At 42.6% G+C, this 27,889-nt stretch overlaps 1 protein-coding gene and 10 non-coding genes across 12 annotated transcripts; 4 read left to right on the forward strand and 7 right to left on the reverse strand.

Annotated features, from left to right (window-relative positions):
* Window positions 1-145: 145 nt before the first annotated feature.
* On the reverse strand, window positions 146-14,887 carry LOC130222102 (gastrula zinc finger protein XlCGF57.1-like). Of its 2 annotated transcripts, none has more exons than XM_056454733.1 (3): window positions 14,816-14,887; window positions 13,525-13,674; window positions 146-2,356 (listed from the first exon to the last, which is right to left on the reverse strand). In XM_056454733.1, the coding sequence occupies exons 2-3, from the start codon at window positions 13,607-13,609 to the stop codon at window positions 1,143-1,145; spliced, it is 1,299 nt and encodes a 432-aa protein (XP_056310708.1). In that variant the 5' UTR covers window positions 13,610-13,674; window positions 14,816-14,887; the 3' UTR covers window positions 146-1,142. The 2 variants fall into 2 exon arrangements, with proteins under 2 accessions (XP_056310708.1, XP_056310709.1); XM_056454734.1 differs by lacking the exon at window positions 14,816-14,887 and adding an exon at window positions 13,927-13,979.
* Window positions 14,888-21,155: 6,268 nt separating this feature from the next.
* trnag-ucc (transfer RNA glycine (anticodon UCC)) lies at window positions 21,156-21,227 on the reverse strand. The gene has a single exon. It is a non-coding gene; the product is annotated as a tRNA-Gly (tRNA).
* Window positions 21,228-22,227: 1,000 nt separating this feature from the next.
* trnag-ucc (transfer RNA glycine (anticodon UCC)) lies at window positions 22,228-22,299 on the reverse strand. The gene has a single exon. It is a non-coding gene; the product is annotated as a tRNA-Gly (tRNA).
* An 839-nt stretch (window positions 22,300-23,138) lies between these two features.
* trnad-guc (transfer RNA aspartic acid (anticodon GUC)) lies at window positions 23,139-23,210 on the forward strand. Its single transcript has one exon. It is a non-coding gene; the product is annotated as a tRNA-Asp (tRNA).
* An 86-nt stretch (window positions 23,211-23,296) lies between these two features.
* trnag-ucc (transfer RNA glycine (anticodon UCC)) lies at window positions 23,297-23,368 on the reverse strand. Its single transcript has one exon. It is a non-coding gene; the product is annotated as a tRNA-Gly (tRNA).
* Window positions 23,369-24,206: 838 nt separating this feature from the next.
* Window positions 24,207-24,278, forward strand: trnad-guc (transfer RNA aspartic acid (anticodon GUC)). Its single transcript has one exon. It is a non-coding gene; the product is annotated as a tRNA-Asp (tRNA).
* An 86-nt stretch (window positions 24,279-24,364) lies between these two features.
* Window positions 24,365-24,436, reverse strand: trnag-ucc (transfer RNA glycine (anticodon UCC)). The gene has a single exon. It is a non-coding gene; the product is annotated as a tRNA-Gly (tRNA).
* An 838-nt stretch (window positions 24,437-25,274) lies between these two features.
* Window positions 25,275-25,346, forward strand: trnad-guc (transfer RNA aspartic acid (anticodon GUC)). Its single transcript has one exon. It is a non-coding gene; the product is annotated as a tRNA-Asp (tRNA).
* An 86-nt stretch (window positions 25,347-25,432) lies between these two features.
* Window positions 25,433-25,504, reverse strand: trnag-ucc (transfer RNA glycine (anticodon UCC)). Its single transcript has one exon. It is a non-coding gene; the product is annotated as a tRNA-Gly (tRNA).
* An 839-nt stretch (window positions 25,505-26,343) lies between these two features.
* Window positions 26,344-26,415, forward strand: trnad-guc (transfer RNA aspartic acid (anticodon GUC)). Its single transcript has one exon. It is a non-coding gene; the product is annotated as a tRNA-Asp (tRNA).
* Window positions 26,416-27,079: 664 nt separating this feature from the next.
* Window positions 27,080-27,151, reverse strand: trnag-ucc (transfer RNA glycine (anticodon UCC)). Its single transcript has one exon. It is a non-coding gene; the product is annotated as a tRNA-Gly (tRNA).
* Window positions 27,152-27,889: the final 738 nt, after the last annotated feature.

Genomic DNA, 27,889 nt, shown 5'->3' on the forward strand with positions numbered 1-27,889 from the left:
GAGTATACTGTAAACTAACCGCCCTGGAGCTCCACCTTCTTTGATGTGCGGCGTCTTCCCAGTGATTTGTTTCTCATTCAGGGAGTCAGACAGAGAACATCACCCAAAACAACACTAGCTACATGAATCCACTGGACAGTGGAGTACAGATGTATCCGCACCTGTACAATCACTTGCAAAGAGATTTTAAGCCGCAGAGGTGCTGTTTGCCAGATGTTTATAAAACTGTTCTTCTCTCAGTCGCCATCATTGTGTTTACGGTAAACGTGAGGAGCACAACACATTTACAACCCCACCTACTGCAGTTGTAGGAGTGTTGGAAAACAGTATACAGTCACTCAGCCTTTTCAAACATTATTCAGACATGAAACATCCTGTGCACATGAGAAAATGTTTTGCTGCATTCATGTCGTGTGCAACTTTTTTTGTTCATGTGTTTCTTAAACTGCGCCGAATGAGCAAAACTCTGTAGACACTGATCAGATCTGTACAGTTTCTCTTCAGTGTGAATCCTCTTTTGTGTTTTCAGATGTGTTAACTGATTAAACCTCCTGTCACAGTGTGAACACTTGTACTGTCTCTTCAGTGTGAATCGTCTGGTGCAGTTTCAATTTTGGAGCTGTAATAAAAGTCTTCGCACACTCAAAGCACATATACTCTTTCACACCAGCGTGGATCTTCATGTGTTCATTAAGGCTTGCTAATCGGTTGAAACTTTTCCCACACTGAGTGCATGTGAATGGTTTCTCTCCAGTGTGGGTCTTCATGTGTTTATTAAGGTCTGAGGAGTTGCTGAAACTCATCCCACACCGAAGCTGCAGTCATACTAGAGTTTGAGCAGGCGAAATTCTGTTGAACGGTGCTGCGAAAAAGGGCAGGATTAAACAAGATGATTAGAAAAAAGTGAGCGATTGGTCCATATTTTAAATTTCTGTCCAAAGAGGTCATGTTTTGATCTTAGTCTCACAGATTAGTCTCACACAGTCAAGTAAAGTGATTTCGCAGGTCAGAGTTCACCAAGCTTGAACTTTGCAATGCAGTGAACTGCGAAACTTAACGCACAAACTTGCATTTCCGGTCTGACACATTCGCGTGCGTATGAATGGAAGTCTATGGGAAGAAAATTCTAGTGTGGCCGCGGCTTAAGTGCAAGTAAATCTCTGAATGGTGTGGCTCATCATGTGTTTATTAAGGTGTGAAGATTGGCTGAAACTCTTCCCACACTGAGTGCATGTGAATGGTTTCTCTCCAGTGTGGATCCTCATGTGTTTATTAAGAGATGATAATTGGCTGAAACTCTTCCAACATTGAGTGCAAGTGAATGGTTTCTCTCTTGTGTGGCTCACCATGTGTTTATTAAGGGATGATGAGCAGATGAAACTTTTCCCACACTGAGTGCATGTGAATGGTTTCTCTCCGGTGTGGATCATTGTGTGTTCATTTAGGTGTGATGAGCGTCTGAAACTCTTCCCACACAGAGTGCATGTAAATGGTTTCTCTCCAGTGTGGGTCTTCATGTGTTTATTAAGGTCTGATGAGTTGCTGAAACTCTTCCTACACTGAGTGCATGTGAATGGTTTCTCTCCAGTGTGAATACTCATGTGTAGATTAAGGGATGATGAGCGGATGAAACTCTTCCCACACTGAGTGCATGTGAATGGTTTGTCTCCGGTGTGGATCATTATGTGTTGATTAAGGTGTGATGATTGGCTGAAACTTTTCCCACACTGAGTGCATGTGAATGGTTTCTCTCCAGTGTGGGTCTTCATGTGTTTATTAAGAGATGATGAGTGGCTGAAACTCTTCCCACACTGAGTGCATGTGAATGGTTTCTCTCCAGTGTGGATCTTCATGTGTTGATTAAGAGATGATGATTGGCTGAAACTCTTCCCACACTGAGTGCAAGTGAATGGTTTCTCTCCTGTGTGGCTCACCATGTGTTTATTAAGGGATGATAAGCAGATGAAACTTTTCCCACACTGAGTGCATGTGAATGGTTTCTCTCCAGTGTGGATCATTGTGTGTTCATTTAGGTGTGATGAGCGTCTGAAACTCTTCCCACACTGAGTGCATGTAAATGGTTTCTCTCCAGTGTGGGTCTTCATGTGTTGATTAAGGTCTGATGAGTAGCTGAAACTCTTCCCACACTGAGTGCATGTGAATGGTCTCTCTCCAGTGTGGATCATCATGTGAATCTTAAGATAGCCTTTTCTTCCAAAACTTTTTCCACACTGGGTGCAAGTGAAACGATTCTCATCTCTCCTTTTTGAAATACCATCAGTCTGTAAATGAGTTTTTTCCTCAATTTTGACATGATGTTCCTCCTCTTTACTCCCCTCATTCTCTTCAATTAGGTCTGAAATAAATAAATAAAACGTTATTTACATTAAGTCTTAAAATTTCTCATTAAAAGCTGAAAAGTGAAAAGACACTGGAAACATTGGCTACACACACTGTAATTTTGATGCACATTAAATGTAAAATAAATTCGATCATATTTTGTTCGGTCCATTAACATGTACACATTTATACAGATTCAGTTCATCTTTATTTATCTAGTGCTTTTACAACGTAAATTGTGTCAAAAGCCCTTTAACAGAAGTTATAGTAAATTGAAACTGTGTCAGTCCAGTTTTCAGCGTTTCTTACATAATTGATTATAAAAGTTATTTTGGTCATATTGATAAGACACAGATTTGAAAGCTGTAAATGGCCTATTTTTATTCGTAAATGTTCATAATTACAACAAAATGTTTTCCTAAAATTTGTAAAGCAGACAGGTAATACTTGTTTATTCTGTGCCTGACTGGTAAATGCATCAGTTCTGGGGTAACAGCTGAGCAAACAGCTGAATATTTGCCTCACAGACATGAGACATACCTGTACAGTATCTGGATAAAGGCTGGAATGTGCACCTTTCACCTTGTGTGCTGTTGGGTCAATTTCATCCATTCTGGATTCAAAACTTTCTCAGTGTTTCAGCAAACGGACTGATATTTGGGGACATCTTATTTTGACATATTCTGGGAAAACGCTTTAAAATAAAAAAATAAACAAAACCTCAATACACTCTGGGCAAATCTACTCCCTTTTCGTTATATTAGTGGCTGTTTTTTATCCATTGGCATCTACTATAACAACATTTTTTTGATTGCAAAGCCATGACAGCTATGTGTCAGTATAAACAGACTTTGTTTTGAAGATATGAAAACGGGCCAATGAAATGCTAATTGAATTGGCGGAGCTGAAACTGATGAGCCAATTAGGGCTATATCAGTCGGCTGCTGGAGCCAGCTCATCAGAATTGTTTCTTCAGACCCGATCTGAGATTGAAGAACCCTTCTGCTGAACTGACTTCCAACATTGAAGAAAGCATTACCTTCACCAGTGCAGGGGGAGACGTTCTAGCGGCAGTCGAGCTGGGTTTCTGATCCCCTTGTCGTTTCGCTGGTGACCTGAAAGAGCAGTTTTCTTCTGAAAGATCAGAATTCCCTAAGAGAGCACACGGTCGTGCAGCGCGTCTTTTTAAAGATGTCGTTTCAACCGTGCGTTACTTGATGCGGTGGTTTCCTTGCCCCTGATGACAGGCACGAGTATTGCGTCACATGCTTGGGTGTCCAACATGTTGATGCGGTGCTCGCGGACAGTTCTTGCCCGCATTGTGATAGCTTGACTGTTGCGCAACCGAGGTCGTGGCGAGCTCTTTTATTAGGGCAAGTCACCTCTGCTGCTCCCTGCCAAGCAGTTAGCACTCGGGCAGGCCTAAGGGTTACAGTGGGGGCTAATACTTCGCCTATGGGTCAGCGGACCCCTCGCTACTCGTCAGTGCGCTCTGTTTCTGCTTCAAGTGCGAGCGCTGGTCCATCCTCCTGGTTGGTCATGCTTTCATTAGATGACACCAGGCACGTGATGTCCATCGCTGCATCGGAGGGCGGGTTGACATGCTCTGATGAAGATCCGGACCCCCTGCCACCCTCCGGGTTGTCAGTGAGGTTTCGGATCTGGAATTGGACATGTTAGCCGTGTTATCCCAAGCTGCTTCGGCCGTGGGACTGGAGATGGCTTGTCCCCCAGAACCGCGGCCGGACCACTTAGATGGGTGTTACGTGGGGGTGAAGAAGAAGGCTTAGACCCCCCGTCACCTTCTTCCCGGAGGTACACAGAGAGCTCACGCAGGCATGGAGGGCACCTTTTTCTGCCCGGTCCTCGTGCGCTCCCGCTCTCACCTCCCTCGATGATGGAGCGGCCAGGGGTTATGAGGTGATTCCCCAGGAGCATGCTAACGTGGTCAATCTTGGTCCACAAAGCCACTCCACTTGGAGAGGTCCACCCAAACTCCCTTCCAAAGCGTGCAGGTTATCTGAGTCTCTCACGGCCAGAGCCTACACTGCTGTGGACCAGGCCGCCTCCGCTCTGCACGTTATGGCCACCTATCAACGCTACCAAGCCGAGAAGCTGGCCCAGATGCAGGAGGGCGGTTCTCCCCCGGGCTTGCTGCATGAGCTTTGCACGACAACTGATTATGCTCTCATGACCACCGAATCAGCTGCTCGTGCCCTGGGGAAGACGATGGCCACATTAGTGGTCCAGGAGCGCCACCTCTGGCTGAGCTTGGCTGATCTGAGACGTTGACAAAGCTTGCTTTCTTAACGCTCCCATATCCCAGGCTTTCTCTGTGGTGAAAGAGCAGTCCAAGGCGATCGGTGAGGTCATCTATCAGTGGGCTCGGAAAACTGCTCCTCCAGCTGCCCCTTCCACTGTGGCGGACCGCAAAGTGTCCCTGAGACGGGCCATCTGGAAAAAAGGGGACCTACTCTTTCCTCGGTGGGGGGGCCGAGGATCATCACATCAGTCCATAACAAGGACTTTAAACTCATCGCTGCCGACTTCCGGGCTGGCGGCAACCAAATTTTCAATAAAAGAGCAGTTTACCCTCTCTCCGGATGCGCAAACCCGAGCACTGCCAGTCTAAGACGCTCTGCCTTCCAGCTCAAGCACCAGGATCCTTTGCCTTAGGCCCTCAGAGTGCAGCAGAACGGACTCCTTTCTCTCACTCAGGCCTCACCGCGGGATCCAGGGAAGAAGGTAAGAGAATTATTTTCAGCTCTTCCGCTGGACGCATCGCTATCCGGGATGAGCGCTCCCATCCTGAGCTGCGCCTCAGTTGGCACTCTGCCGGCCTGGTTAGCAATTGAGCAGGTCCCTCCAGCCGAGATGGAGTCCGGGTTTTACAGCCTGTATTTCATCATGCCCAAAAAGAGCGGGGGGTTAAGACTAATTATAGATCTGCGCAGACTGAACTGTCATTTACACAAAATGCTTTTCAGAATGCTCACGCAGAAACGCTTGCTTCAGAGCGTCCGTCCACAGGATTGGTTTGCAGCCATAGACCTGAAGGACACGTATATTCACTTCTCTATTCTTCCATGCCACCGCCCCTTTCTCCAGTTTGCGTTCGAAGGACGAGCGTGGCAGTACAAAGTCCTCCCATTTGGGCTCTCTCTGTCGCGGAGGGTGCTATGCGGGTATCCACATACTCAACTATCTCGACGACTGGCTCATTTTAGCCTCCTCTCGCGATCAGTTGATTATGCACAGAGACAAAGTGCTTTGGCACCTCGACCAGTTGGGGTTTCAGGTCAACCGAGAGAAGAGCAAACTTTGCCCTGTGCAGAGGATTTCTTATTTCGGGCTGGAGCTGGATTCAATCACCATGGTTTCGCGTCTCTCCAAGGAGCGTGCCAGGCTAATGCTTTCCTGTCTGAATGAGCTAAACAGGAAGATAGTGTTTCCACTGAAATGTTTTCAGAGGCTCCAGGGGCAGATGGCATCCGTGGTCACGCCGCTCGGTTTCATTCATATGAGGCCACTTCAGCGTTGGCTTTGCGATTGAGTGCCCACATGGGCATGGCGTGCGGGTACGCGCCGGGTGCACATCACTCTGCTGTGTCTCTGCACCCTCAGCCCCTGGACGGATCTGGCTTTTCCACGGGCCGGAGTGCCTCTAGGGCTAGTATCCAGGCATGTTGTTGTAACGACAGATGCCTCCAGCACGGGCTGGGGGGCCCTGTGCAACGAGCATGCAGGCGCAGGTTCGTGGTCTGGACCCCACCTGCATTGGCATATCAACTGCCTGGAGCTGTTGGCAGTGTATCTGGCACTCTGCCCCTTTTTTCAGGTGCTGGAGCAGAAACACGTGCTGGTCAGGACGGACAGCATGACAACGGTGGCTTATGTCAACCGTATGGGGGGTATACGCTCTCGCCGCATGTCTCAGCTCGCTCGACGTCTGCTCCTTTGGAGTCACACGCGACTGAAATCCCTGCGTGCCATTCACATTCCGGGCGAGCTCAACCGTGCAGCTGATGTGCTCTAACGGCAGCTAGTGTCCCGAGGAGAGTGGACACTCCACCCCGATTCGGTCCAGCTGATATTGGCGCGCTTCGGGGAAGCCCGATCGATCTGTTTGCTTCCACCGAGAACGCATATTGCCAGCTGTTTTATTCCCTGACCGAGGCCCCCCTCGGCACGGATGCACTGGCTCACAGCTGACCATCGGGCACCCGCAAATATGCGTTTCCCCCAGTGAGTCAAATCACACAAACTTTGTGCAAAGTCAGGGAGGACGAGGAGTAGGTCTTGTTTGTTGCACCCCTCTGGCCCAACCGGATCTGGGCTTCGGAACTCACACTCCTAGCGGCGGCCCCTCCTTGGCGCATTCCCCTAAGGGTGGACCTCCTCTCTCAGGGATGGGGCACCATCTGGCACCCACGCCCAGATCTCTGGAACCTCCACATGTGGTCCATAGATGGAGTGCGGAGGACTTAGGTGACTTACCGCCCGCGGTACTTAAAACCATCACTTAGGCTAGAGCACCCTCTAAAAGGCCTGCCTACGCCCTGAAGTGGAGTCTATTCTCTGAGTGGTGTGCTTCTCACCGAGAAGACCCCCAAACTTGCCAGATTAGCATTGTGTTATCCTTCCTTGAGGATAAGCTGGAGCGTCGGCTGTCGCCCTCCACACTGAAGGTTTACGGGGCTGCAATCTCCGCTCATCATGACGCGGTGGATGGCAACACACTCCGGAAGCATGATCTAGTCATCCGATTAGGCGCGCGCCGATTAAATCCATCCCGCCCCCCTCTCATGCCCTCTTGGGATTTCTCTATAGTCCTGGCAGGTCTGCAGAGAGATCCGTTCGAGCCACTCGATTCGGTATCACTTAAAATTCTGTCATTAAAGACAGCTCTGCTGATCGCATCGTGCCTTGAATTCGGGCTGGGTTACTCTCACGTTGTCCTAAGACCCCAACCTGGCTATGTGCCCAAGGTTCCTACCACCCCATTTAGAGATACTGATGCGGAGGAGGCAGGCAGGGTGGGGGGTGGGGGTTAAGCTCGGTGTCACCAACGCTTGCTGCGCCAGGCTCCCTAACACGGAGATGCGTGCGCTTTTCCTTCTCTACTACTAAAGTTCCCGTTCCCAGGCGAACCCTAGAGAATTCCTCCGAGGCCCCCAGCATCGACTCACTGGAGGAGTCGAGTGCATGGCTCAGTGTGCGGTTGGTATGCCCTTTTGGTCTACACGCATATTGAGGATCGGTGCCAGCTATGTGCATCCCCATTTGGTGATGCCATATGCATTATTACCACGGTGTTCCCCCTTATTAGGCAGTCCCGTGTCTTCCCTAAACCGCTAACCAGCTTATCATATGTAGCACTCCCCCTCATTAGGGCTAGTCCATATGCCTCTTTACCATCAGGTCTCCCCTTCTAGGGTAGTAGGTGGTCTCCGCTGCGTCCTCCCCCTTCGGAGACTGGCACGCTTTCCCAACATACTATCGTATTTTTTAAAATCCCTGGTCTATATTAGCTAGGTAAAAGCACACTTACGACCCCCGATTTAAACTTTTATTCCCATGCAATTGAAATTTGTTGGGCCTAGGGGACGTTGGAAGGTTGCGCTCTTGGTGATGTCAGTGCGCTCACGCTTTGGCTTGGCAAACTACACATCAGGAGCGTGACGGGCTTAGCTGCTGTGGCGCTTTCCATACAGTCTCCCAAAGTCTGTTTATACAGACACACGTAGAAGTTCCCTTATGAAGGGGAACGTCCTGGTTTCGTACGTAACCCACGTTCCCCGAATAGAGAATGGAGACATGTGTCTCCACTGCCACAGCACCTGAGTCTCCAGCTGGGAGCTGAGCAATCGGCTCTTCAGCAGGCAAATTCTGATGAGCTGGCTCCAGCAGCCGACTGATATAGCCCTTATTGGCTCATCAGTTTCAGCTGTGGAGCTAAGCTCCGCCAATTCAATTGGCATTTCATTGGCCCGTTTTTCATATCTTCAGAAGTGATTGGTCGTCTAAAGCACGACAGTCAACATTGTTTAATTGGTCTTCACCCATGGGATGGCAAAAAGGAAATTGGTGAGAGTATAAAGGAAGAGGAGGAGAGTTGAAGAGGGCATTATGTGGTGTGCAGAAGAAAGAAAAGTTGACTGAACTGTTGCAGTGCGGGAAAACGAGTAGAGAATCCGGGTCGAGACGAGCAGTGTAAACTTAACGAGACTGTAAGAAACAAAAAGCAAAAGTACGTATCGAAGCAACAGGGCAAAGACCGCTGTCTTGTAACTGAAGTGCTCGTGACGTCTGTGAACGAGTGCGTCACCAAAGACTTTAGTGCAATGTACTGTCCTGAACAAAATCAACTTACCGATTTATCTTGCTAGCATATTGGTCAGCAGCCGACTCACCGGCTGGGTTCGTCGATGCCCTCAACCGTCACATTCACACCTCCACATTCGTCATTCCCCTCTCATGTCCCTTGTCCCCTCTGCTCCGTGGGTACGAAGCAAACGTGTTTCATTGTGATTATTATTATATTGTTTGTTTTGGACTTCCAGTTGGAGCGGCGCCATGCAAAGACGCAAACTGTTGAGGTCCTCACGTGAAACGTAAAATTTTGTTTAATATTGCTCTTATCCTAAATATTTTACCTTAAACCTACCTATACTGGAAAATAAGCTTTAAGTATCGCAGTCTAGCTGTTCTGAGCATAATTCAACTTAAATCAGAATGAATAAAGGCCGAAGCAACTGTAGGTAGGCGAAATCCGCTACTAGTCTCCATGCTAATGCTAACCCTGAAGAGCAAGCTGTATCTAAGAAAGAGACGGCTCCGGCGAGTGATAACAGTGCGGTCCTTAAAGGTATTGATGCACTAAAGGGCGATTTGATTGCTAAAATTGAGGAAAAGTCTGTTGCGCAGTCAAATGAACTTTGCAATCATATTGACCAGCTTCAAACAGAGTTACGTAATGCTGTGGAGCACATCAACGCCAGAGTGGAAGCAGCAAAAGAGTGACTGCTCTGGAGTCTGTGTTGGGTGGATACTCCGACTCTCTTACTACCCTGGAAAAAGAGTTTAGTATAGTGAAAAAGGAGCTGGCTCTGCTGAGACCGAAGCGAATATCTTGAAGAGAGGTCTTTCCGCTCAAATCTCCACATTACAGGAGTTAAAGAAGGACGGGAGCACGGCAGACGCGTGACGGAATTTGTAGCTGGCATCCTGAAAGATACCCTGAACCTCGAGAGGACTCTACTACTGGACTGGGCACATCGTACTCTATGCAGCAGACCAGTGAACGACAAGGAACCGCCACGCGCCTTCGTGATTAAATCCCACTACTTTTCCGAAAAAGAAGATATTTTGAAGAAAGCCACTGAAATGAAGGCAATCACAGCAGTACACTGGGCTGTCAAGGACAATACAAATGTTAATGTCTCTCTCTGGTTGAATTTTAAATTACCACTATAGCACATGTTTGTTGTTGTTATTTCTAGTTCTGAAGTATATTTTGTCAATAATGGGGTAGCTTTGTAGTGAAACATCAAGAGCTATTCAAATGGTTTTGTTTTATACGTGAGGTCCCACATGGTCAGCTAGTTAAGAGTGGAAGTAGCTGGAAGTGTCTGCAAGTTTACACACAAGGTTTCAATATTGTGTTGTTTCTAGTTTATAAGTGTATGTGCGATCCCCCCTTTTTTTCTTTTTTTACCTCTCTTTTTTTTCCTTTCCCTTTTTTCCTTTTCCTTTTCTTGTTTGTACACACCCCCATACAAACAAAACCCACAGATATCTTTCAGATGCTTCTGATAAATGTTTTCGACAGCCCTCCATAAAAATGGGTGGAGTAAAGACAAATTTTACCAGTTATAACATGCGGGGGCTAAATCACCCAGCGAAACAAGGTGTTTGCATATATTAATAAGTTAAAATCTGATATTGTATATTTACAGGAGACATATCTGTATTATATTCTGTAGACTCTTAAAGCTATTTAGGCTTATTCAGATAAGAGGATAGAATATTCATTAAAGACAGCAGACAAGGTTGTTAGTTAGCCGAGTTTCTCTTGTTCTACACTCCATGTACATAGTGCTTCACAGTATACACAAGAACAGGGCACCACCTAGTGGTGTACATCAGAATACATCACAACATCTGTTGAAAAGGGACTATTCTAAACTTAATAGAGTATGTTATACCCAAATATATCATTCTAACTTCAATAGCAAAAGTATGGGCATTGCTGTACTCATACATAAGAATGTACAGTTTGTTATGGAGTCATGTATTGGATAAAAATGGCAGATACGTAATAATCCCAGGTAAACTTTTTAACATGTCTGTGGTCCTGGCCAATGTGTATGCTCCTAATTGGGAAAATGTACAATTTTTCATTGATTTCTTTTCAATCGACACACCAATTTAATTTTAGGAGGCGATTTAAATTGTGTTTTGCACCCAATTTTGGACCGCTCTAGCTCTTCGAGTAATACATTAAGTCAGCCAGCACAATGTATCAACTCCTTACTTCAGACATACGGTGTAAGTGACCCCTGGAGATTTAAATATCCATACTCCAAGCAATTTTCCTTTTATTCACCTGTGCATCAAACCTATTCCAAGATTAACCATATTTTCCCGGACAAGCAGTTACTTCCCTTAATGTCAGAAGTAGAGTATGGTAGTATTGTTATTTCAGACCATTGTCCAGTCTCACTAAAGCTATGTTTTCCAGGCTATGTAATCCCCCAACGTGGCAGTTTAACTCAAGACTCTTGGCAGACGACCGTTTTGGAAAATTTATTGATGCTCAAATTGATTTCTTCCTTGAGACAAACGAATCCCAAGAGATAAGTTATAGCATCCTATAGGATACTTTGAAAGTATATATAAGATGACAGATTATTTCATATCAAGCTAGTGCAAATAAAAGAATGTCAAAACGGCTTACAGAGATTATGAACAAAATCAATACAATTGATCAGCTACACTCAACATCACCTTCCGAAGAGCTCCATAAGAAAAGACTTCTTCTGCAAATGAAATATGACTCCTTGACTAGTGAAAATGCAGAGGATCTCCACATAAGATCACGCCAGATTCATTATGAACATGGTCTACTAGCTGGCAGATTATTGTGTTACCAACTGAAACAATCCTCAGCAGCTGGTTTTACAGCAGCAGTTAGTAAGGATGATGGCAGTATTATTACTGATCAACAGGGAATTAATGATCAATTTAAAAACTTCTATAAAACTCTTTACAGCTCTGAGGTAAACGAAATTGAACGTATTGAGAGCTTTTTTAATTATTTAGAATTACCATCCTTCAGTGATTCAGATCAGTTGGCATTAGAAGAAGTTTTCTGCCAAGCTAACACCCCTGTTGTGCAATGTATTTGCTGAAACTCTTGTCTCGGAATCACTCCCATGACATCAGCTGTTATAACAGTACTTCTTAAAAAGGATAAGGATCAACTTAAATGTGAATCTTATCGGCCGATCAGCTTACTCTGCTGTGATTATAAGATCCTGGCTAAAGTGCTGCCAATCAGAGTGGAGTCAGTCATGAGAAAGATAATTCACCCAGATCAAACTGTTTTTATTGTTGGGAGACAGTTATCTTACAACCTTCGTCACTTATTTAATATTATTTATTCACCTAAATCCAGATTAAAATCTAATTTCTTTAGATGCCCAAGAGCATTTGATAGAATAGAGTATATCTATTTATTTACAGCGCTTAAAAATTTTGGTTTTAGCCCTGGATTCTGTTCCTGGATTAAAATTTTATATTCTAGGCCCCAAGTATCCATTCAAACAAATAACATAATTTCTAAATGCTTTTCACTCTCTAGGGGAACAAGACAGGGCTGCCCTCTGTCCCCTCTGCTCTTTGACATTGCCATCAAACCTCTTGCAACCATATTAAAGAACTCAGATGGCTTGCGAGGAATTTTCAGAGAGGGACAAGAACAAAAGCTCCTGCTTTATGTGGATGATCTTCTTTTTCTGTCAAATCCAGATACATGTAACAATAAACTATTATGAATGAAATTTTAGACTCATAAAAGGCTAAGGGCTAATAATACAATAATAAATGAATAATGAAAAAGACAATATTTTAAATATTTCTTAGCAAAAGATTTTAAATATTGTGTAAAAAAATAGCAAGCTCTACTTATATCCACACACTTTTTTTTCCAAAATAAACTTTATTTAAATAAAAAAAAAAAAAATAAACAAATGCTTTAAAAGTTTTAAAAACTATAATAAACTAAATCTATGCACAACAATCTGTCCAGGTCGATGGCCTTAGCAGTAAATACATGGAGCACGTTTAAACAAATGTTATTGTAAGGAAAAGAATTAAACCATTATGATAAATAGAGTTAAAATGACCTTTTTGAATAAAAGTTGAAAGTTTTATTAAGATGGATTGTTGGTGATTGTATGGGTTTTGGCCAGATTGGGTAGCAAAACATGAACAAAGGAAAATGAAGACTTGTTTAAAAAAGATTTAAGACCTACAACACAATATTTCAGTAAATTTAAGACTTTTTAAAAGCCTAAAAATTTTGATTTTGGAATTGAAGACATTTTAAGACCCCACAGAAACCCTGTTTAAACACAATATCCCTGGTAATTAGTTATTATAATAATGATGTAATTCTAACTCAGATACTATCTGTGAGAACTAGTAACAACTACTAAAAACATGTTTAAACCCATAAAGAAATTGGAATTGTGATTAACATGACATATGCAAATGGAAAGTACTAAGCCAACACCATCACTGTAATAGCAGACATCTTCTATGAGAATACTGTAGGTCAAATATCGTCAGCTCAGTTAAACTTTTTTAAATGTATTGTTTTTATTTATTTTACATAGCACCAGTGCTTAAGGATGCTTTACAAACAGTAGGAGAACAAGAAAAGCAATAATGTTAAGAAGGTAGAGAAAATGGGACACTAATAATACATGAAAGAATGACAAAAGACATGAGAACAAGTGACGAAAGAAACTCATTCCTGTCTTTCAATCAGTGCTTATGTGCATTTAGGAGAACTAGGCAGCACACTCAGGACTGCAAGATGGATTTAATTTAGTATTCTTAATATTAAAATATATCTGAATGAGGATCAAATGACTGAGTTGGTCTTTGAAAACTAACCTGTTTGTTCCTGCAGATCTTCCTGTTTGACTGTGAATGTTTCTTCAATCTTCACATCTTCACTCTCCTCTTTAATAAACGCCATCTTTATAACAGTGTGGAGATCAGTCGCTTCAGCAGGAGTTTTTCTCTGTGTTTGGACACTTTATCCTGTTTAAAATAAATAAAACAATGAGCAGAAACAAAATAACGTTTCATTAAAACACTTATTACACACTTTTTTGTTACTTTATTCAAACAATAGCCCTCGGTTACTGAGAATAAAATAGTACTACGTTGTATAAAGGGTTAAAATATTAGCTCCAACAACAGGAACATAATTTAGCATCGTATAAAAAACCTAAAACTTCAGAACTTTACATTTAAATCGGTTTATATCTGTAAGCGTTTTAAAACACAAACCTTTCTCCAGTTGAATCTCAGCGCTGAAGCGGCGCCGCCTGATGACGTCACACACCACGCCAAAATAAAAGTCTTTTTTGTTTAGCTTTTTTGCCACTTACTGTTGCAGTCATGACTTATTGATACATTTCTCCCATGTTTTTCACTTTACACTATATCTGCTCTCTCTCTCTCCTCTCTCTCTCTCTCTCTCAAACCTTTAATCTAAACATTTTAAGACAATTTTGAGAAACGTTTTTAATCCAGTTCATGATGACTTGCATGTCTACAACACATTACTTCCAATTAATATCTGAGTCCAAATCTCATCTTCATAATTATGACCTCTTCTTTTCTATTTCTACAACTTCATAGGCTTATATAGGGATTCTTTTTTTTCATATGAATTGTCATCTCTTATTATCTGTGTTCCACGTTTCCTGCCATTCTTTAGCAATATCTTCAGTAGTAATATTTAATTTACCTTTACTAAAGGGGTAGTTCACATAAAAATTACAATTCTGTCATTTACTCATCCTCTACTTGTTCCAAACCTGTTTGAGTTTCTTCTGCTGAATGCAAATGAAGAGAATACAGGAGCAAAAACAGCCACTATATGGTTCAACAGTTCCTACTTTGGCTGCTTTTTTTAACACTTTCTTGCACACAAAATGTTCTTGGAACTCGATTACAATTGAACCACTAAAGTCACATGGACTGTTTTGACAATGTTTTTGGTTCCTTTTCTGGACTTTGAGCATGTCTGAACTGTTGCTGTCTATGACAGACGAGGGAGCTCTCTGATTTCATCTAAAGTGTCTCAGGGGCACAGTTCTTAGGGGATTGAAACAACTTTACCAAAAGCAGTATAAACACTGGATGTGGAGAAGTAAGTGAAAACGCCACACACCTCTTCCTCTGGCTGTGTGTTGAGTCAGAGCAGAGTAAAGCTGCACACTGCCACCTGCTGTACTGGAGAGAGTAACATCAGTCCTTCATGGAGCTCAAGTGGATTTCCCTGAAAATAAAAGCACTGCTTTCACTGCCTCCGCCTGAGCGTGATCGACTCCTAAAATACCTAAGGTATTTTTATTTCTGCATAATTTGAGGATCCATTCATTAAGTTTATTCTTTCCTTGTTTTTTTCCCAGTTTCAGTTTATTAGATCGTGCTGTATATTTCTTTTTATATGTAACATATAACATTTATCTGTATTCACTTTACTCATAATGAATGTATTATTGAGTCTTATGTGTCCTTAAGTTATAATATTATTAATCTGACTTCTGTCCTGTTTTTACTGGTAATTGATTTAACATTAATTAAATATTCAATATTTATAAGAGTTTCAGTTGTTTTTGCCAGTGATTATCAATGCCTCATGTGATTAGTGCTCTTCCTTCATTTTCAGATAAATCTCTATTTAATCATACGTTTAAGATCTCATAAGTTTTAGATCTTCTTTCAGTAAATGATCAGCTGTTGATTGTCCTGCTTTTCCAAAAATAGCCTTCAGGAATCCTGCAGAATTTTCATTTTTTCTGCAGGAACTTGCTGGTATCCTGTAGGAATTATGAAATCCTGCAGGACAAAATGACAATATGTGCAGGCAATTCCTACAGATTTTAGAATCATGCAGTGCTTTTTACGGGAACCCTGAATTATCTATTTTTTTCCTGCAGGATAGCTGCTGTCCTGCAGGAATGATAAAACCCTGGAGGACACATTGACGATATGTGCAGGAATTTCTTACAGGTTTTACAATGGATCCAAGCAAGTGACAAATCCTGCAGGATTTTATAATTCCTGCAGGACTTGCAGGAGTTATTTGCTGTAATTGAAATAAAAGAAAGAAATTCTGTCACGTGCTGTTGGTAGCAATACAATATGAGTTCTAACAGATAAACAATACAACAAACAAACAAAAAATAAATACATAAATAAATAATAGTATACAAATAGATTATAGGCAATTATAAAAATCAATCAATACTCTAAACCATTCAAATTATACATTTGTGTTTTACATTTTATTCCTATACTTTTTTTTCATTTATTAAAATGTCAATCCATCTATCTATTTTAATTCAACTCTCATCTGTTTGGTTGGATGCAAAAAAAAAACAACAACTGCAAGACCTGTTCGTGAGGTAGACACATGTTAAATGTATGTCTGTGCATTTTATGAGTTCAACAGAGTCTATCGCTCTTTCTTTTAACATGTTTGTTGCTGTTATCCCTGCTTGTCTGTCTTTTTGACCTGAGCAACCTATTTTATTCTGTGTCCATTGCCTTTTTGTGGCAGCTGGAACTGGTGCCTCTTCGTTTAAGTACACTTTTTATTGCATTTTTATCCTTTATAAAGAAGCAGGTTAGTGTTATTGTTAGTGTGATTGGTAAACATAATGTGTTTTCTGCAATATTAGAGTAAATTTAATTAGTAAATTATTATAAACATTTATTAAACATTTGAAATAAAATAAGATATAAATGCAAAATTTAAATTAGATAATACATTGCTGCCAATAACGTATAGGTCTATATTATACAAGTATAATAATTACAATATTTTAAGCAGGGCTCCGAACCGGTTCAAGGAATGGAAACGAAAAACGGAAACGAATGACATTATTCAGGAACAAAAACGAAAAAAAAGATACATTTTAATCATTCTGAACAGAAACGTTTACAGTTAACCGGTTAATAACATGAATTTATTGTTCTCTTTATTATATGAATCTGGTAGACAAAAAGCATTAATTTAAAGCATGTGTACAAATGCGACGGTGACGCATACTACGTGAAATGCCCGCGAAGCAGACGTCATAAGCGAGAGTCGTGTCTGATGCGAAGAGCTTGTCTTAAAGGTTACAGAGAACCTGATCTTTCATGTACAAAGGTATGTTTCGGTATAAGTTATTGTTACTAAAACTTGTATTTATACTAAATAAATTATTGATTGTCGGTTGTTTTTAGATGGGTCTCCATGAAGAAAATCCTTTTGTTAACATTTCTCTTATGACAAATCATCTGATAAATCAATCTGTAATATTGAAGGATGAGGGGCAGATCATATACATGATAGATAAAGTTTTGCATGATATGATAGATATTATCAAACAACCCAAGCATTTTCCATTCAGAGAATTACAGTATTTAATAGCTTAGTCCTTATAAACAATCCAATAATAAAATACTTTATTTACAAGGCTGCCTAAGAATTAACCGAATATGCAATATGATCCTCATAATGATCTCAGTGAAATGAGGTAAGCACTCGTTTTATATAAACTCTAAATGTCTGACCGTGATGCCTATTTAGGCCTATGCCAGTCTATAAAAAGATAATATAGCTTGAAACACTAATATTTTAGAGGAAGTAGTTAAAGTTTGCACAACCAGTGTTTGGTCTTATTAACCTGCCCATAATTAAACGTCATGTAGCCTACGTTTTGATTACTTGACCTGCGGATTAACGGCAGCACCAGCGGACATAAACAAGATCTGTGCATAACAGGGTTTTATGTGTCCCGAATATGCAAAATCAAGAGAGTGCACGACTCTATAAGGTAACGTAAACTGCACACACTTGAATATGTAATATGTGAATTCAGGGACGCGCAAAGCATAACTTATTAAATGCCCATGCTTAATTGGTCATCGATGAGGTCTATCAGGTTTAAAGGGTTACCGACAATAAATCAATCGAATAATCGTTAGCATCCCTAGTTTAATCAATCGTAAAAGTAGTGTCAATGTTTTAAAATGCACACACAATCTGTCACTTAATCTATCCAATACAGGGCTCTAGACTAACTTTTTGCCTTTGTGCGCCTTTTTTTCTTAGGTGAACCACACATTGCACAGTATTTTGTATTTACATTAAAGATAAATAAGGCAAGAATATGAGAATGATGCTTTTTATATTTTTACACCTACAAAAATATCTTGTGGTAGTGCACTTATTTAATAAAACTGTTTGTAATTGTAACATTTAACATGCAATACAGTACCATCAAAAAACTAAACTAAACCGTATAATCTTTTGTATTTACAAGTAATATTAAGTTTTATTCTCGGCCTATGCCTAAATCCAAAAAGCACAAAATAATTTATATATTTATAAATTACACTGATTGAACTAAATAACTATACATTACGCTAAATAACTAAAATTGGCTATATAGGCCTAATCTTGGGGTGACGCAGAAGCGCAGTAGGTAGTGCTGTCGCCTCACAGCAAGAAAGTCGCTGGTTTGAGCCTCGGTTGGGTCAGTTGGTGTTTCTGTGTGAGTTTGCCTGAGTTTGCATGCTCTCCCTGCGTTCACAAGGGTTCCCTCCGGGTGCTCGGTTTTCCCCACAGTCCAAAAACATGCGGTGCAGGTGAATTGGGTAGGCTAAATTGTCCGTAGTGAATGAGTGTGTATGGATTTTTCACAGAGATGGGTTGCGGCTGGAAGGGCATCAGCTGCATAAAAACGTGCTGGATAAGTCGGTGGTTCATTCTGCTGTGGTGACCCTGAATTAATAAAGGGACTAAGCCGAATAGAAAATGAATGAATGAATTAAGTCCTAATCTTATTCTCTGATTAATACAAAAGTAATCTAGCAATGCCGCACCACTGACAAGCAAATGGCAGAGAAACAATGCAACCTCAGAATTCGCGGAAACAGCAGTGAGCACTTTTTCTGAAGTTATGCCTTTCTTTTTTAAATTTAATTACTGTGCGTTTAATGTAAATAAATCAATAATGAATAGGCCTATAAGTGTATCCTGTGTGTGTGCGTGTGTGTGTCTACCAACTGTGTCTTTCATTACTGAGGCAGCTCTCTGGCAATTGGCAATTGTCTGGCAATATTTCGGCAATATTTAAATTTAGATGAGCCTATAGTCAACATTTGCAGAAACTGTGCAGCTACACATTGAATCTGAGGTTTCATCTCATCTCGCTCTGTATGTGTAGACGCCACATAAACGTCAAGTCGTGAAATTGAGGCCGGTACCAGCTGAAGCCCTTGTGAAATGTCAAAATACAGCACTGAAATGAACAGGTAATGTTTTTCAGCCAAAAAGTCTATCTAGGATATCTGTAAAAACGCAATCAGAGCCAATGTTATGTAGAAGTAGTGTTGCCTAAACGGCTATTACATTTCTAATCAAATTAAGACCAAAATACAATTGCATTTTTTGTTTGATAAAAATATACGGAAACGAAATAAAATCAAATGTTGGCTATTTTGTAGTTTGTTTTAATATTAATTCAATTCAATTCACCTTTATTTGTATAGCGCTTATACAATGTAGATTGTGTCAATGCAGCTTCACATAAAAGGTCATAGTAAATAGGAACAGTGTAGTTCAGTTTGTAGTGTTCAAGTTCAGTTCAGCTTAGCTCAGTGCAGTGTGGTTTAATAATCACTACTGAGAGTCCAAATACTGAAGAGCAAATCCAACGATGCGCAGCTCTACAGATCCCGAACCATGCAAGCCAGTGGCGACAGCGGAGAGGGAAAAAAAAACTTCACTAAAGGCGGAAGTGAAGAAAAAAAACCTTGAGAGAAACCAGGCTCAGTTGGGCACGACCATTTTAATTTCTCCGCTGGCCAAACGTCTTGTGCAGAGCTGCAGTCTCAGTGCTTTTATTAATAAAAGCATACTTCAACTATTTAAGCTTAACGGCTATACGCTGCCAATGGCCTTTAATAAATATTATTTTACTTTGTACTGGAGTATAATGTATATTTTACAATAAAAACTAAATATAGCATGTCTCACTGTCATCTAAAACAATTCATAACACATCAGAACTGTAGACCTGCAGTGTGTAGCCTAAACTGTATGCAGGGGGTGTTGGTCAATAGCCTACTGCACATTACTGAACTAATATCTCCTAATAGCCTAAAATAGCCTAATTTGAGAGATTTAAAAAATAAAAGACACTTTAAAAAAGGAAAAACACGCAAATCGACAACAAATAAAACTGGTTGCGTGTTTCAGCACTTGCCGCTCCATACCAAGGAGCGGGGCTGTGTGTGTAGCGCCTTTAACTACATAGAGCTTTTAACAGCATATTGTCAAAGCAAAAAACAGTATCAAACAGAATCAAATATACCCTATATGTTATATTCCAAATCTATATTTAGATCACATAAATTCATAAATTCTACACAGTAAATGAATGAATAGATAAATTCTTGTTATCATTCTTTTATTTATATGAATAAATAATGACACAAGCACAATTGTTGTAGGATTGTAAAATTATTGTATCTTTATGCAAAATTATAATTTATTTTATGTTAATTGTTCTTAAAGTGTGTCTAGATGAAGAGCAAATACAAATTCGTTTTATATTATTTGTGGCCGAAACGGGATCCGAACCAATAATTTTGTGTATTTTACTTGTCCCGCCTACCCTTGTTCCTACTGGCTAGCGAGCTACACCTACGTGCAACTGGCCTCTGCTTGGAAACCAGCTATGCTCACCAATAAAGATGACGAAGCAAGGCTTATTAATGAAGAAAAACTGTCCAAGCCCAGTTTTCTACCCTCTTCTTGCTGTCAGCCAAGGTCGGGTAAAAAAAGTTGAGTATGGATCCCATCTCTTTCTGACGTTGAGGTTGGATAAAGCGTTAGAAGGTACAACCTCACCCAAAAAAAGGGAGGTCGATAATTTTACTCTGCAGTGGTGGAGTTCTCATCTTCTGTCACCCAGTATTCACTGTAATGAGCTCCCCCGGTTTGTATGTCATTGCAAGGGTTGACTGGATGCAGCTCATGAAAGGGCAAGCTGACATTTTGTGGAGTAAAAGCTGGGCAATGTGTAAGAATGAATGGCGTGCTTTGTTTGCTGCAAAACATGCTAATAACGTTCTCCTGTGTGATGCACTGTTCAAGTTACTGCTGATGACCAGTCGAAGACTGAGGAAGAAGCAAGGATTATTAATGAAGAAAAACTGGCCAAGCCCAGTTTTCTACCCTCCTCTTGCTGTCAGCCAAGGTCTTTAGTGCCAGCACTGCAGACAATGCTGTTAGACTGGATTACATTGCTGATCTGTGTGGGGGGAGAACGGGTCTTCTTACTCCGCAGATCCTCGTTAGTATAGTGGACAGTATCTCCGCCTGTCACGCGGAAGACGGGGGTTCGATTCCCCGACGGGGAGGTCCTCCTTTGTCTTTTACTTTTTGGCTGTTGCCTTTCACAAGGGTGGCAACGGACTAAGTGATATATACAGCAGCCAAAAGGAAATGCGTTGGCCGGGAATCGAACCCGGGTCAACTGCTTGGAAGGCAGCTATGCTCACCACTATACCACCAACGCTTGCAGACGTCTCTTGCCAGATGAGCTCAAAAAGAATGCTTTCAACCAAGGCCCTCTTTGTCTTGGTTCGGCACTGAAAAACATGTCCAGCATATGGATCCCAACCATCTCAAAATGCACTGATCTACCCACATGTCATGGGACATCTTCACAAGAGTGGCGCCTGGCCATGTAATGTTACGGCAGCCAAAAGGAATACATTTGCTGGGAATATACTTAGAAGCCAGCTATGCTCACCACTATATTACCAACGCTTGTAGACATCCTCTCACAGAAGTGTAGAAAATGAAAGCTTTCGACCAATGAGTTCTTTGTGTGGGCGAAAAAAAAAGTCGAGTATGGATCCCATCTCTTTCTGACGTTGAGGTTGGATAAAGCGTTAGAAGGTACAACCTCACCCAAAAAATGGGAGGTCGATAATTGCACTCTGCAGTGGTGGAGTTCTCATCTTCTGTCACCCAGTATTCACTGTAATGAGCTCCCCCGGTTTGAATGTCATTGCAAGGGTTGACTGGATGCAGCTCATGAAAGGGCAAGCTGACATTTTGTGGAGTAAAAGCTGGGCAATGTGTAAGAATGAATGGCGTGCTTTGTTTGCTGCAAAACATGCTAATAACGTTCTCCTGTGTGATGCACTGTTCAAGTTACTGCTGATGACCAGTCGAAGACTGAGGAAGAAGCAAGGATTATTAATGAAGAAAAACTGTCCAAGCCCAGTTTTCTACCATCCTCTTGCTGTCAGCCAAGGTCTTTAGTGCCAGCACTGCAGACAATGCTGTTAGACTGGATTACATTGCTGATCTGTGTGGGGGGGGGGAGAACGGGTCTTCTTACTCTGCAGATCCTCGTTAGTATAGTGGACAGTGTCTCCGCCTGTCACGCGGAAGACCCGGGTTCGATTCCCCGATGAGGAGGTCCTCCTTTGTCTTTTACTTTTTGGCTGTTGCCTTTCACAAGGTTGGCAACGGACTAAGTGATATATACAGCAGCCAAAAGGAAATGCGTCAGCCGGGAATCGAACCCGGGTCAACTGCTTGGAAGGCAGCTATGCTCACCACTATACCACCAACGCTTGCAGACGTCTCTTGCCAGATGAGCTCAAAAAGAATGCTTTCAACCAAGGCCCTCTTTGTCTTGGTTCGGCACTGAAAAACATGTCCAGCATATGGATCCCAACCATCTCAAAATGCACTGATCTACCCACATGTCATGGGACATCTTCACAAGAGTGGCGCCTGGCCATGTAATGTTAGGGCAGTTAAAAGGAATACATTTGCTGGGAATATACTTAGAAGCCAGCTATGCTCACCACTATATTACCAACGCTTGTAGACATCCTCTCACAGAAGTGTAGAAAATGAAAGCTTTCGACCAATGAGTTCTTTGTGTGGGCGAAAAAAAAAGTCGAGTATGGAGCCCATCTCTTTCTGACGTTGAGGTTGGATAAAGCGTTAGAAGGTACAACCTCACCCAAAAAAATGGAGGTCGATAATTTTACTCTGCAGTGGTGGAGTTCTCATCTTCTGTCACCCAGTATTCACTGTAATGAGCTCCCCCGGTTTGAATGTCATTGCAAGGGTTGACTGGATGCAGCTCATGAAAGGGCAAGCTGACATTTTGTGGAGTAAAAGCTGGGCAATGTTTAAGAATGAAAGGCGTGCTTTGTTTGCTGCAAAACATGCTAATAACGTTCTCCTGTGTGATGCACTGTTCAAGTTACTGCTGATGACCAGTCGAAAACTGATGAAGAAGGAAGGATTATTAATGAAGAAAAACTGTCCAAGCCCAGTTTTCTACCATCCTCTTGCTGTCAGCCAAGGTCTTTAGTGCCAGCACTGCAGACAATGCTGTTAGACTGGATTACATTGCTGATCTGTGTGGGGGGGAGAACGGGTCTTCTTACTCCGCAGATCCTCGTTAGTATAGTGGACAGTGTCTCCGCCTGTCACGCGGAAGACCGGGGTTCGATTCCCCGACGGGGAGGCTCTCCTTTGTCTTTTACCTTTTGGCTGTTGCCTTTCACAAGGGTGGCAGCGGACTAATTTATATTTACAGCACCCAAAAGTAAATGCGTTGGCCTGGAATCGAACCCGGGTCAACTGCTTGGAAGGCAGCTATGCTCACCACTACACCACCAACGCTTGCAGACGTGTTTTGCCAGATGAGCTCAAAAAGAATGCTTTCAACCAAGGCCCTCTTTGTCTTGGTTCGGCACTGAAAAACATGTCCAGCATATGGATCCCAACCATCTCAAAATGCACTGATCTACCCACATGTCATGGGACATCTTAACAAGAGTGGCGCCTGGCCATGTAATGTTACGGCAGCCAAAAGGAATACATTTGCTGGGAAAATACTTAGAAGCCAGCTATCCTCACCACTATATTACCAACGCTTGTAGACATCCTCTCACAGAAGTGTAGAAAATGAAAGCTTTCGACCAATGAGTTCTTTGTGTGGGCGAAAAAAAAAGTCGAGTATGGATCCCATCTCTTACTGACGTTGAGGTTGGATAAAGCGTTAGAAGGTACAACCTCACCCAAAAAAAAGGAGGTTGATAATTTTACTCTGCAGTGGTGGAGTTCTCATCTTCTGTCACCCAGTATTCACTGTAATGAGCTCCCCCGGTTTGAATGTCATTGCAAGGGTTGACTGGATGCAGCTCATGAAAGGGCAAGCTGACATTTTGTGGAGTAAAAGCTGGGCAATGTGTAAGAATGAAAGGCGTGCTTTGTTTGCTGCAAAACATGCTAATAACGTTCTCCTGTGTGATGCACTGTTCAAGTTACTGCTGATGACCAGTCGAAGACTGAGGAAGAAGCAAGGATTATTAATGAAGAAAAACTGTCCAAGCCCAGTTTTCTACCCTCCTCTTGCTGTCAGCCAAGGTCTTTAGTGCCAGCACTGCAGACAATGCTGTTAGACTGGATTACATTGCTGATCTGTGTGGGGGGAGAACGGGTTTTCTTCCTCCGCAGATCCTCGTTAGTATAGTGGACAGTATCTCCGCCCGTCACGCGGAAGACCGGGGTTCGATTCCCCGATGGGGAGGCCCTCCTTTGTCTTTTACCTTTTGGCTGTTGCCTTTCACAAGGGTGGCAACGGACTAATTTATATTTACAGCAGCCAAAAGTAAATGCGTTGGCCTGGAATCGAACCCGGGTCAACTGCTTGGAAGGCAGCTATGCTCACCACTACACCACCAACGCTTGCAGACGTGTTTTGCCAGATGAGCTCAAAAAGAATGCTTTCAACCAAGGCCCTCTTTGTCTTGGTTCGGCACTGAAAAACATGTCCAGCATATGGATCCCAACCATCTCAAAATGCACTGATCTACCCACATGTCATGGGACATCTTAACAAGAGTGGCGCCTGGCCATGTAATGTTACGGCAGCCAAAAGGAATACATTTGCTGGGAAAATACTTAGAAGCCAGCTATGCTCACCACTATATTACCAACGCTTGTAGACATCCTCTCACAGAAGTGTAGAAAATGAAAGCTTTCGACCAATGAGTTCTTTGTGTGGGCGAAAAAAAAAGTCGAGTATGGATCCCATCTCTTTCTGACGTTGAGGTTGGATAAAGCGTTAGAAGGTACAACCTCACCCAAAAAAAAGGAGGTTGATAATTTTACTCTGCAGTGGTGGAGTTCTCATCTTCTGTCACCCAGTATTCACTGTAATGAGCTCCCCCGGTTTGAATGTCATTGCAAGGGTTGACTGGATGCAGCTCATGAAAGGGCAAGCTGACATTTTGTGGAGTAAAAGCTGGGCAATGTGTAAGAATGAAAGGCGTGCTTTGTTTGCTGCAAAACATGCTAATAACGTTCTCCTGTGTGATGCACTGTTCAAGTTACTGCTGATGACCAGTCGAAGACTGAGGAAGAAGCAAGGATTATTAATGAAGAAAAACTGTCCAAGCCCAGTTTTCTACCCTCCTCTTGCTGTCAGCCAAGGTCTTTAGTGCCAGCACTGCAGACAATGCTGTTAGACTGGATTACATTGCTGATCTGTGTGGGGGGAGAACAGGTTTTCTTACTCCGCAGATCCTCGTTAGTATAGTGGACAGTATCTCCGCCTGTCACGCGGAAGACCGGGGTTCGATTCCCCGACGAGGAGGCCCTCCTTTGTCTTTTACTTTTTGGCTGTTGCCTTTCACAAGGGTGGCAACGGACTAAGTGATATTTACAGCAGCCAAAAGGAAATGCGTTGGCCGGGAATCGAACCCAGGTCAACTGCTTGGAAGGCAGCTATGCTCACCACTATACCACCAACGCTTGCAGACGTCTTTTGCCAGATGAGCTCAAAAAGAATGCTTTCAACCAAGGCCCTCTTTGTCTTGGTTCGGCACTGAAAAACATGTCCAGCATATGGATCCCAACCATCTCAAAATGCACTGATCTACCCACATGTCATGGGACATCTTAACAAGAGTGGCGCCTGGCCATGTAATGTTACGGCAGCCAAAAGGAATACATTTGCTGGGAAAATACTTAGAAGCCAGCTATCCTCACCACTATATTACCAACGCTTGTAGACATCCTCTCACAGAAGTGTAGAAAATGAAAGCTTTCGACCAATGAGTTCTTTGTGTGGGCGAAAAAAAAAAGTCGAGTATGGATCCCATCTCTTTCTGACGTTGAGGTTGAATAAAGCGTTAGAAGGTACAACCTCACCCAAAAAAAGGGAGGTCGATAATTTTACTCTGCAGTGGTGGAGTTCTCATCTTCTGTCACCCAGTATTCACTGTAATGAGCTCCCCCGGTTTGAATGTCATTGCAAGGGTTGACTGGATGCAGCTCATGAAAGGGCAAGCTGACATTTTGTGGAGTAAAAGCTGGGCAATGTGTAAGAATGAAAGGCGTGCTTTGTTTGCTGCAAAACATGCTAATAACGTTCTCCTGTGTGATGCACTGTTCAAGTTACTGCTGATGACCAGTCAAAGACTGAGGAAGAAGCAAGGATTATTAATGAAGAAAAACTGTCCAAGCCCAGTTTTCTACCCTCCTCTTGCTGTCAGCCAAGGTCTTTAGTGCCAGCACTGCAGACAATGCTGTTAGACTGGATTACATTGCTGATCTGTGTGGGGGGAGAACGGGTTTTCTTCCTCCGCAGATCCTCGTTAGTATAGTGGACAGTATCTCCGCCTGTCACGCGGAAGACCGGGGTTCGATTCCCCGACGGGGAGTCCCTCCTTTGTCTTTTACCTTTTGGCCGTTGAGGTTGAATAAAGCGTTAGAAGGTACAACCTCACCCAAAAAAAGGGAGGTCGATAATTTTACTCTGCAGTGGTGGAGTTCTCATCTTCTGTCACCCAGTATTCACTGTAATGAGCTCCCCCGGTTTGAATGTCATTGCAAGGGTTGACTGGATGCAGCTCATGAAAGGGCAAGCTGACATTTTGTGGAGTAAAAGCTGGGCAATGTGTAAGAATGAAAGGCGTGCTTTGTTTGCTGCAAAACATGCTAATAACGTTCTCCTGTGTGATGCACTGTTCAAGTTACTGCTGATGACCAGTCGAAGACTGAGGAAGAAGCAAGGATTATTAATGAAGAAAAACTGTCCAAGCCCAGTTTTCTACCCTCCTCTTGCTGTCAGCCAAGGTCTTTAGTGCCAGCACTGCAGACAATGCTGTTAGACTGGATTACATTGCTGATCTGTGTGGGGGGAGAACGGGTTTTCTTCCTCCGCAGATCCTCGTTAGTATAGTGGACAGTATCTCCGCCTGTCATGCGGAAGACGGGGGTTCGATTCCCCGACGGGGAGTCCCTCCTTTGTCTTTTACCTTTTGGCTGTTGCCTTTCACAAGGGTGGCAACGGACTAAGTGATATTTACAGCAGCCAAAAGGAAATGCGTTGGCCGGGAATCGAACCCGGGTCAACTGCTTGGAAGGCAGCTATGCTCACCACTATACCACCAACGCTTGCAGGCGTCTTTTGCCAGATGAGCTCAAAAAGAATGCTTTCAACCATGGCCCTCTTTGTCTTGGTTCGGCTCTGAAAAACATGTCCAGCATATGGATCCCACCCATCTCAAAATGCACTGTCATGGGACATGTCATGGGACATCTTCACAAGAGTGGCGCCTGGCCATGTAATGTTACGGCAGCCAAAAGGAATACATTTGCTGGGAATATACTTAGAAGCCAGCTATGCTCACCACTATATTACCAACGCTTGTAGACATCCTCTCACAGAAGTGTAGAAAATGAAAGCTTTCGACCAAGGAGTTCTTTGTGTGGGCGAAAAAAAAAAGTAAAGTATGGATCCCATCTCTTTCTGACTTTGAGGTTTGATAAAGCGTTAGAAGGTACAACCTCACCCAAAAAAAGGGAGGTTGATAATTTTACTCTGCAGTGGTGGAGTTCTCATCTTCGGTCACCCAGTATTCACTGTAATGAGCTCCCCCGGTTTGAATGTCATTGCAAGGGTTGACTGGATGCAGCTCATTAAAGGGCAAGCTGACATTTTGTGGAGTAAAAGCTGGGCAATGTGTAAGAATGAATGGCGTGCTTTGTTTGCTGCAAAACATGCTAATAACGTTCTCCTGTGTGATGCACTTTTCAAGTTACTGCTGATGACCAGTCGAAAACTGATGAAGAAGCAAGGATTATTAATGAAGAAAAACTGTCCAAGCCCAGTTTTCTACCATCCTCTTGCTG

Source organism: Danio aesculapii, chromosome 4, assembly GCF_903798145.1.
Source record: "Danio aesculapii chromosome 4, fDanAes4.1, whole genome shotgun sequence".
Lineage (NCBI taxonomy): Eukaryota > Metazoa > Chordata > Actinopteri > Cypriniformes > Danionidae > Danio > Danio aesculapii.

Excerpts from the sequence above, each read along its gene's own strand:
- LOC130222102 (XM_056454733.1), bottom strand. The coding sequence starts at position 13,609 with ATGGCGTTTATTAAAGAGGAGAGTGAAGATGTGAAGATTGAAGAAACA. Across the intron at positions 2,357-13,524 it reads AGATCTGCAGGAACAAACAG|ACCTAATTGAAGAGAATGAG; the intron begins GTTAGTTTTCAA and ends TATTTATTTCAG.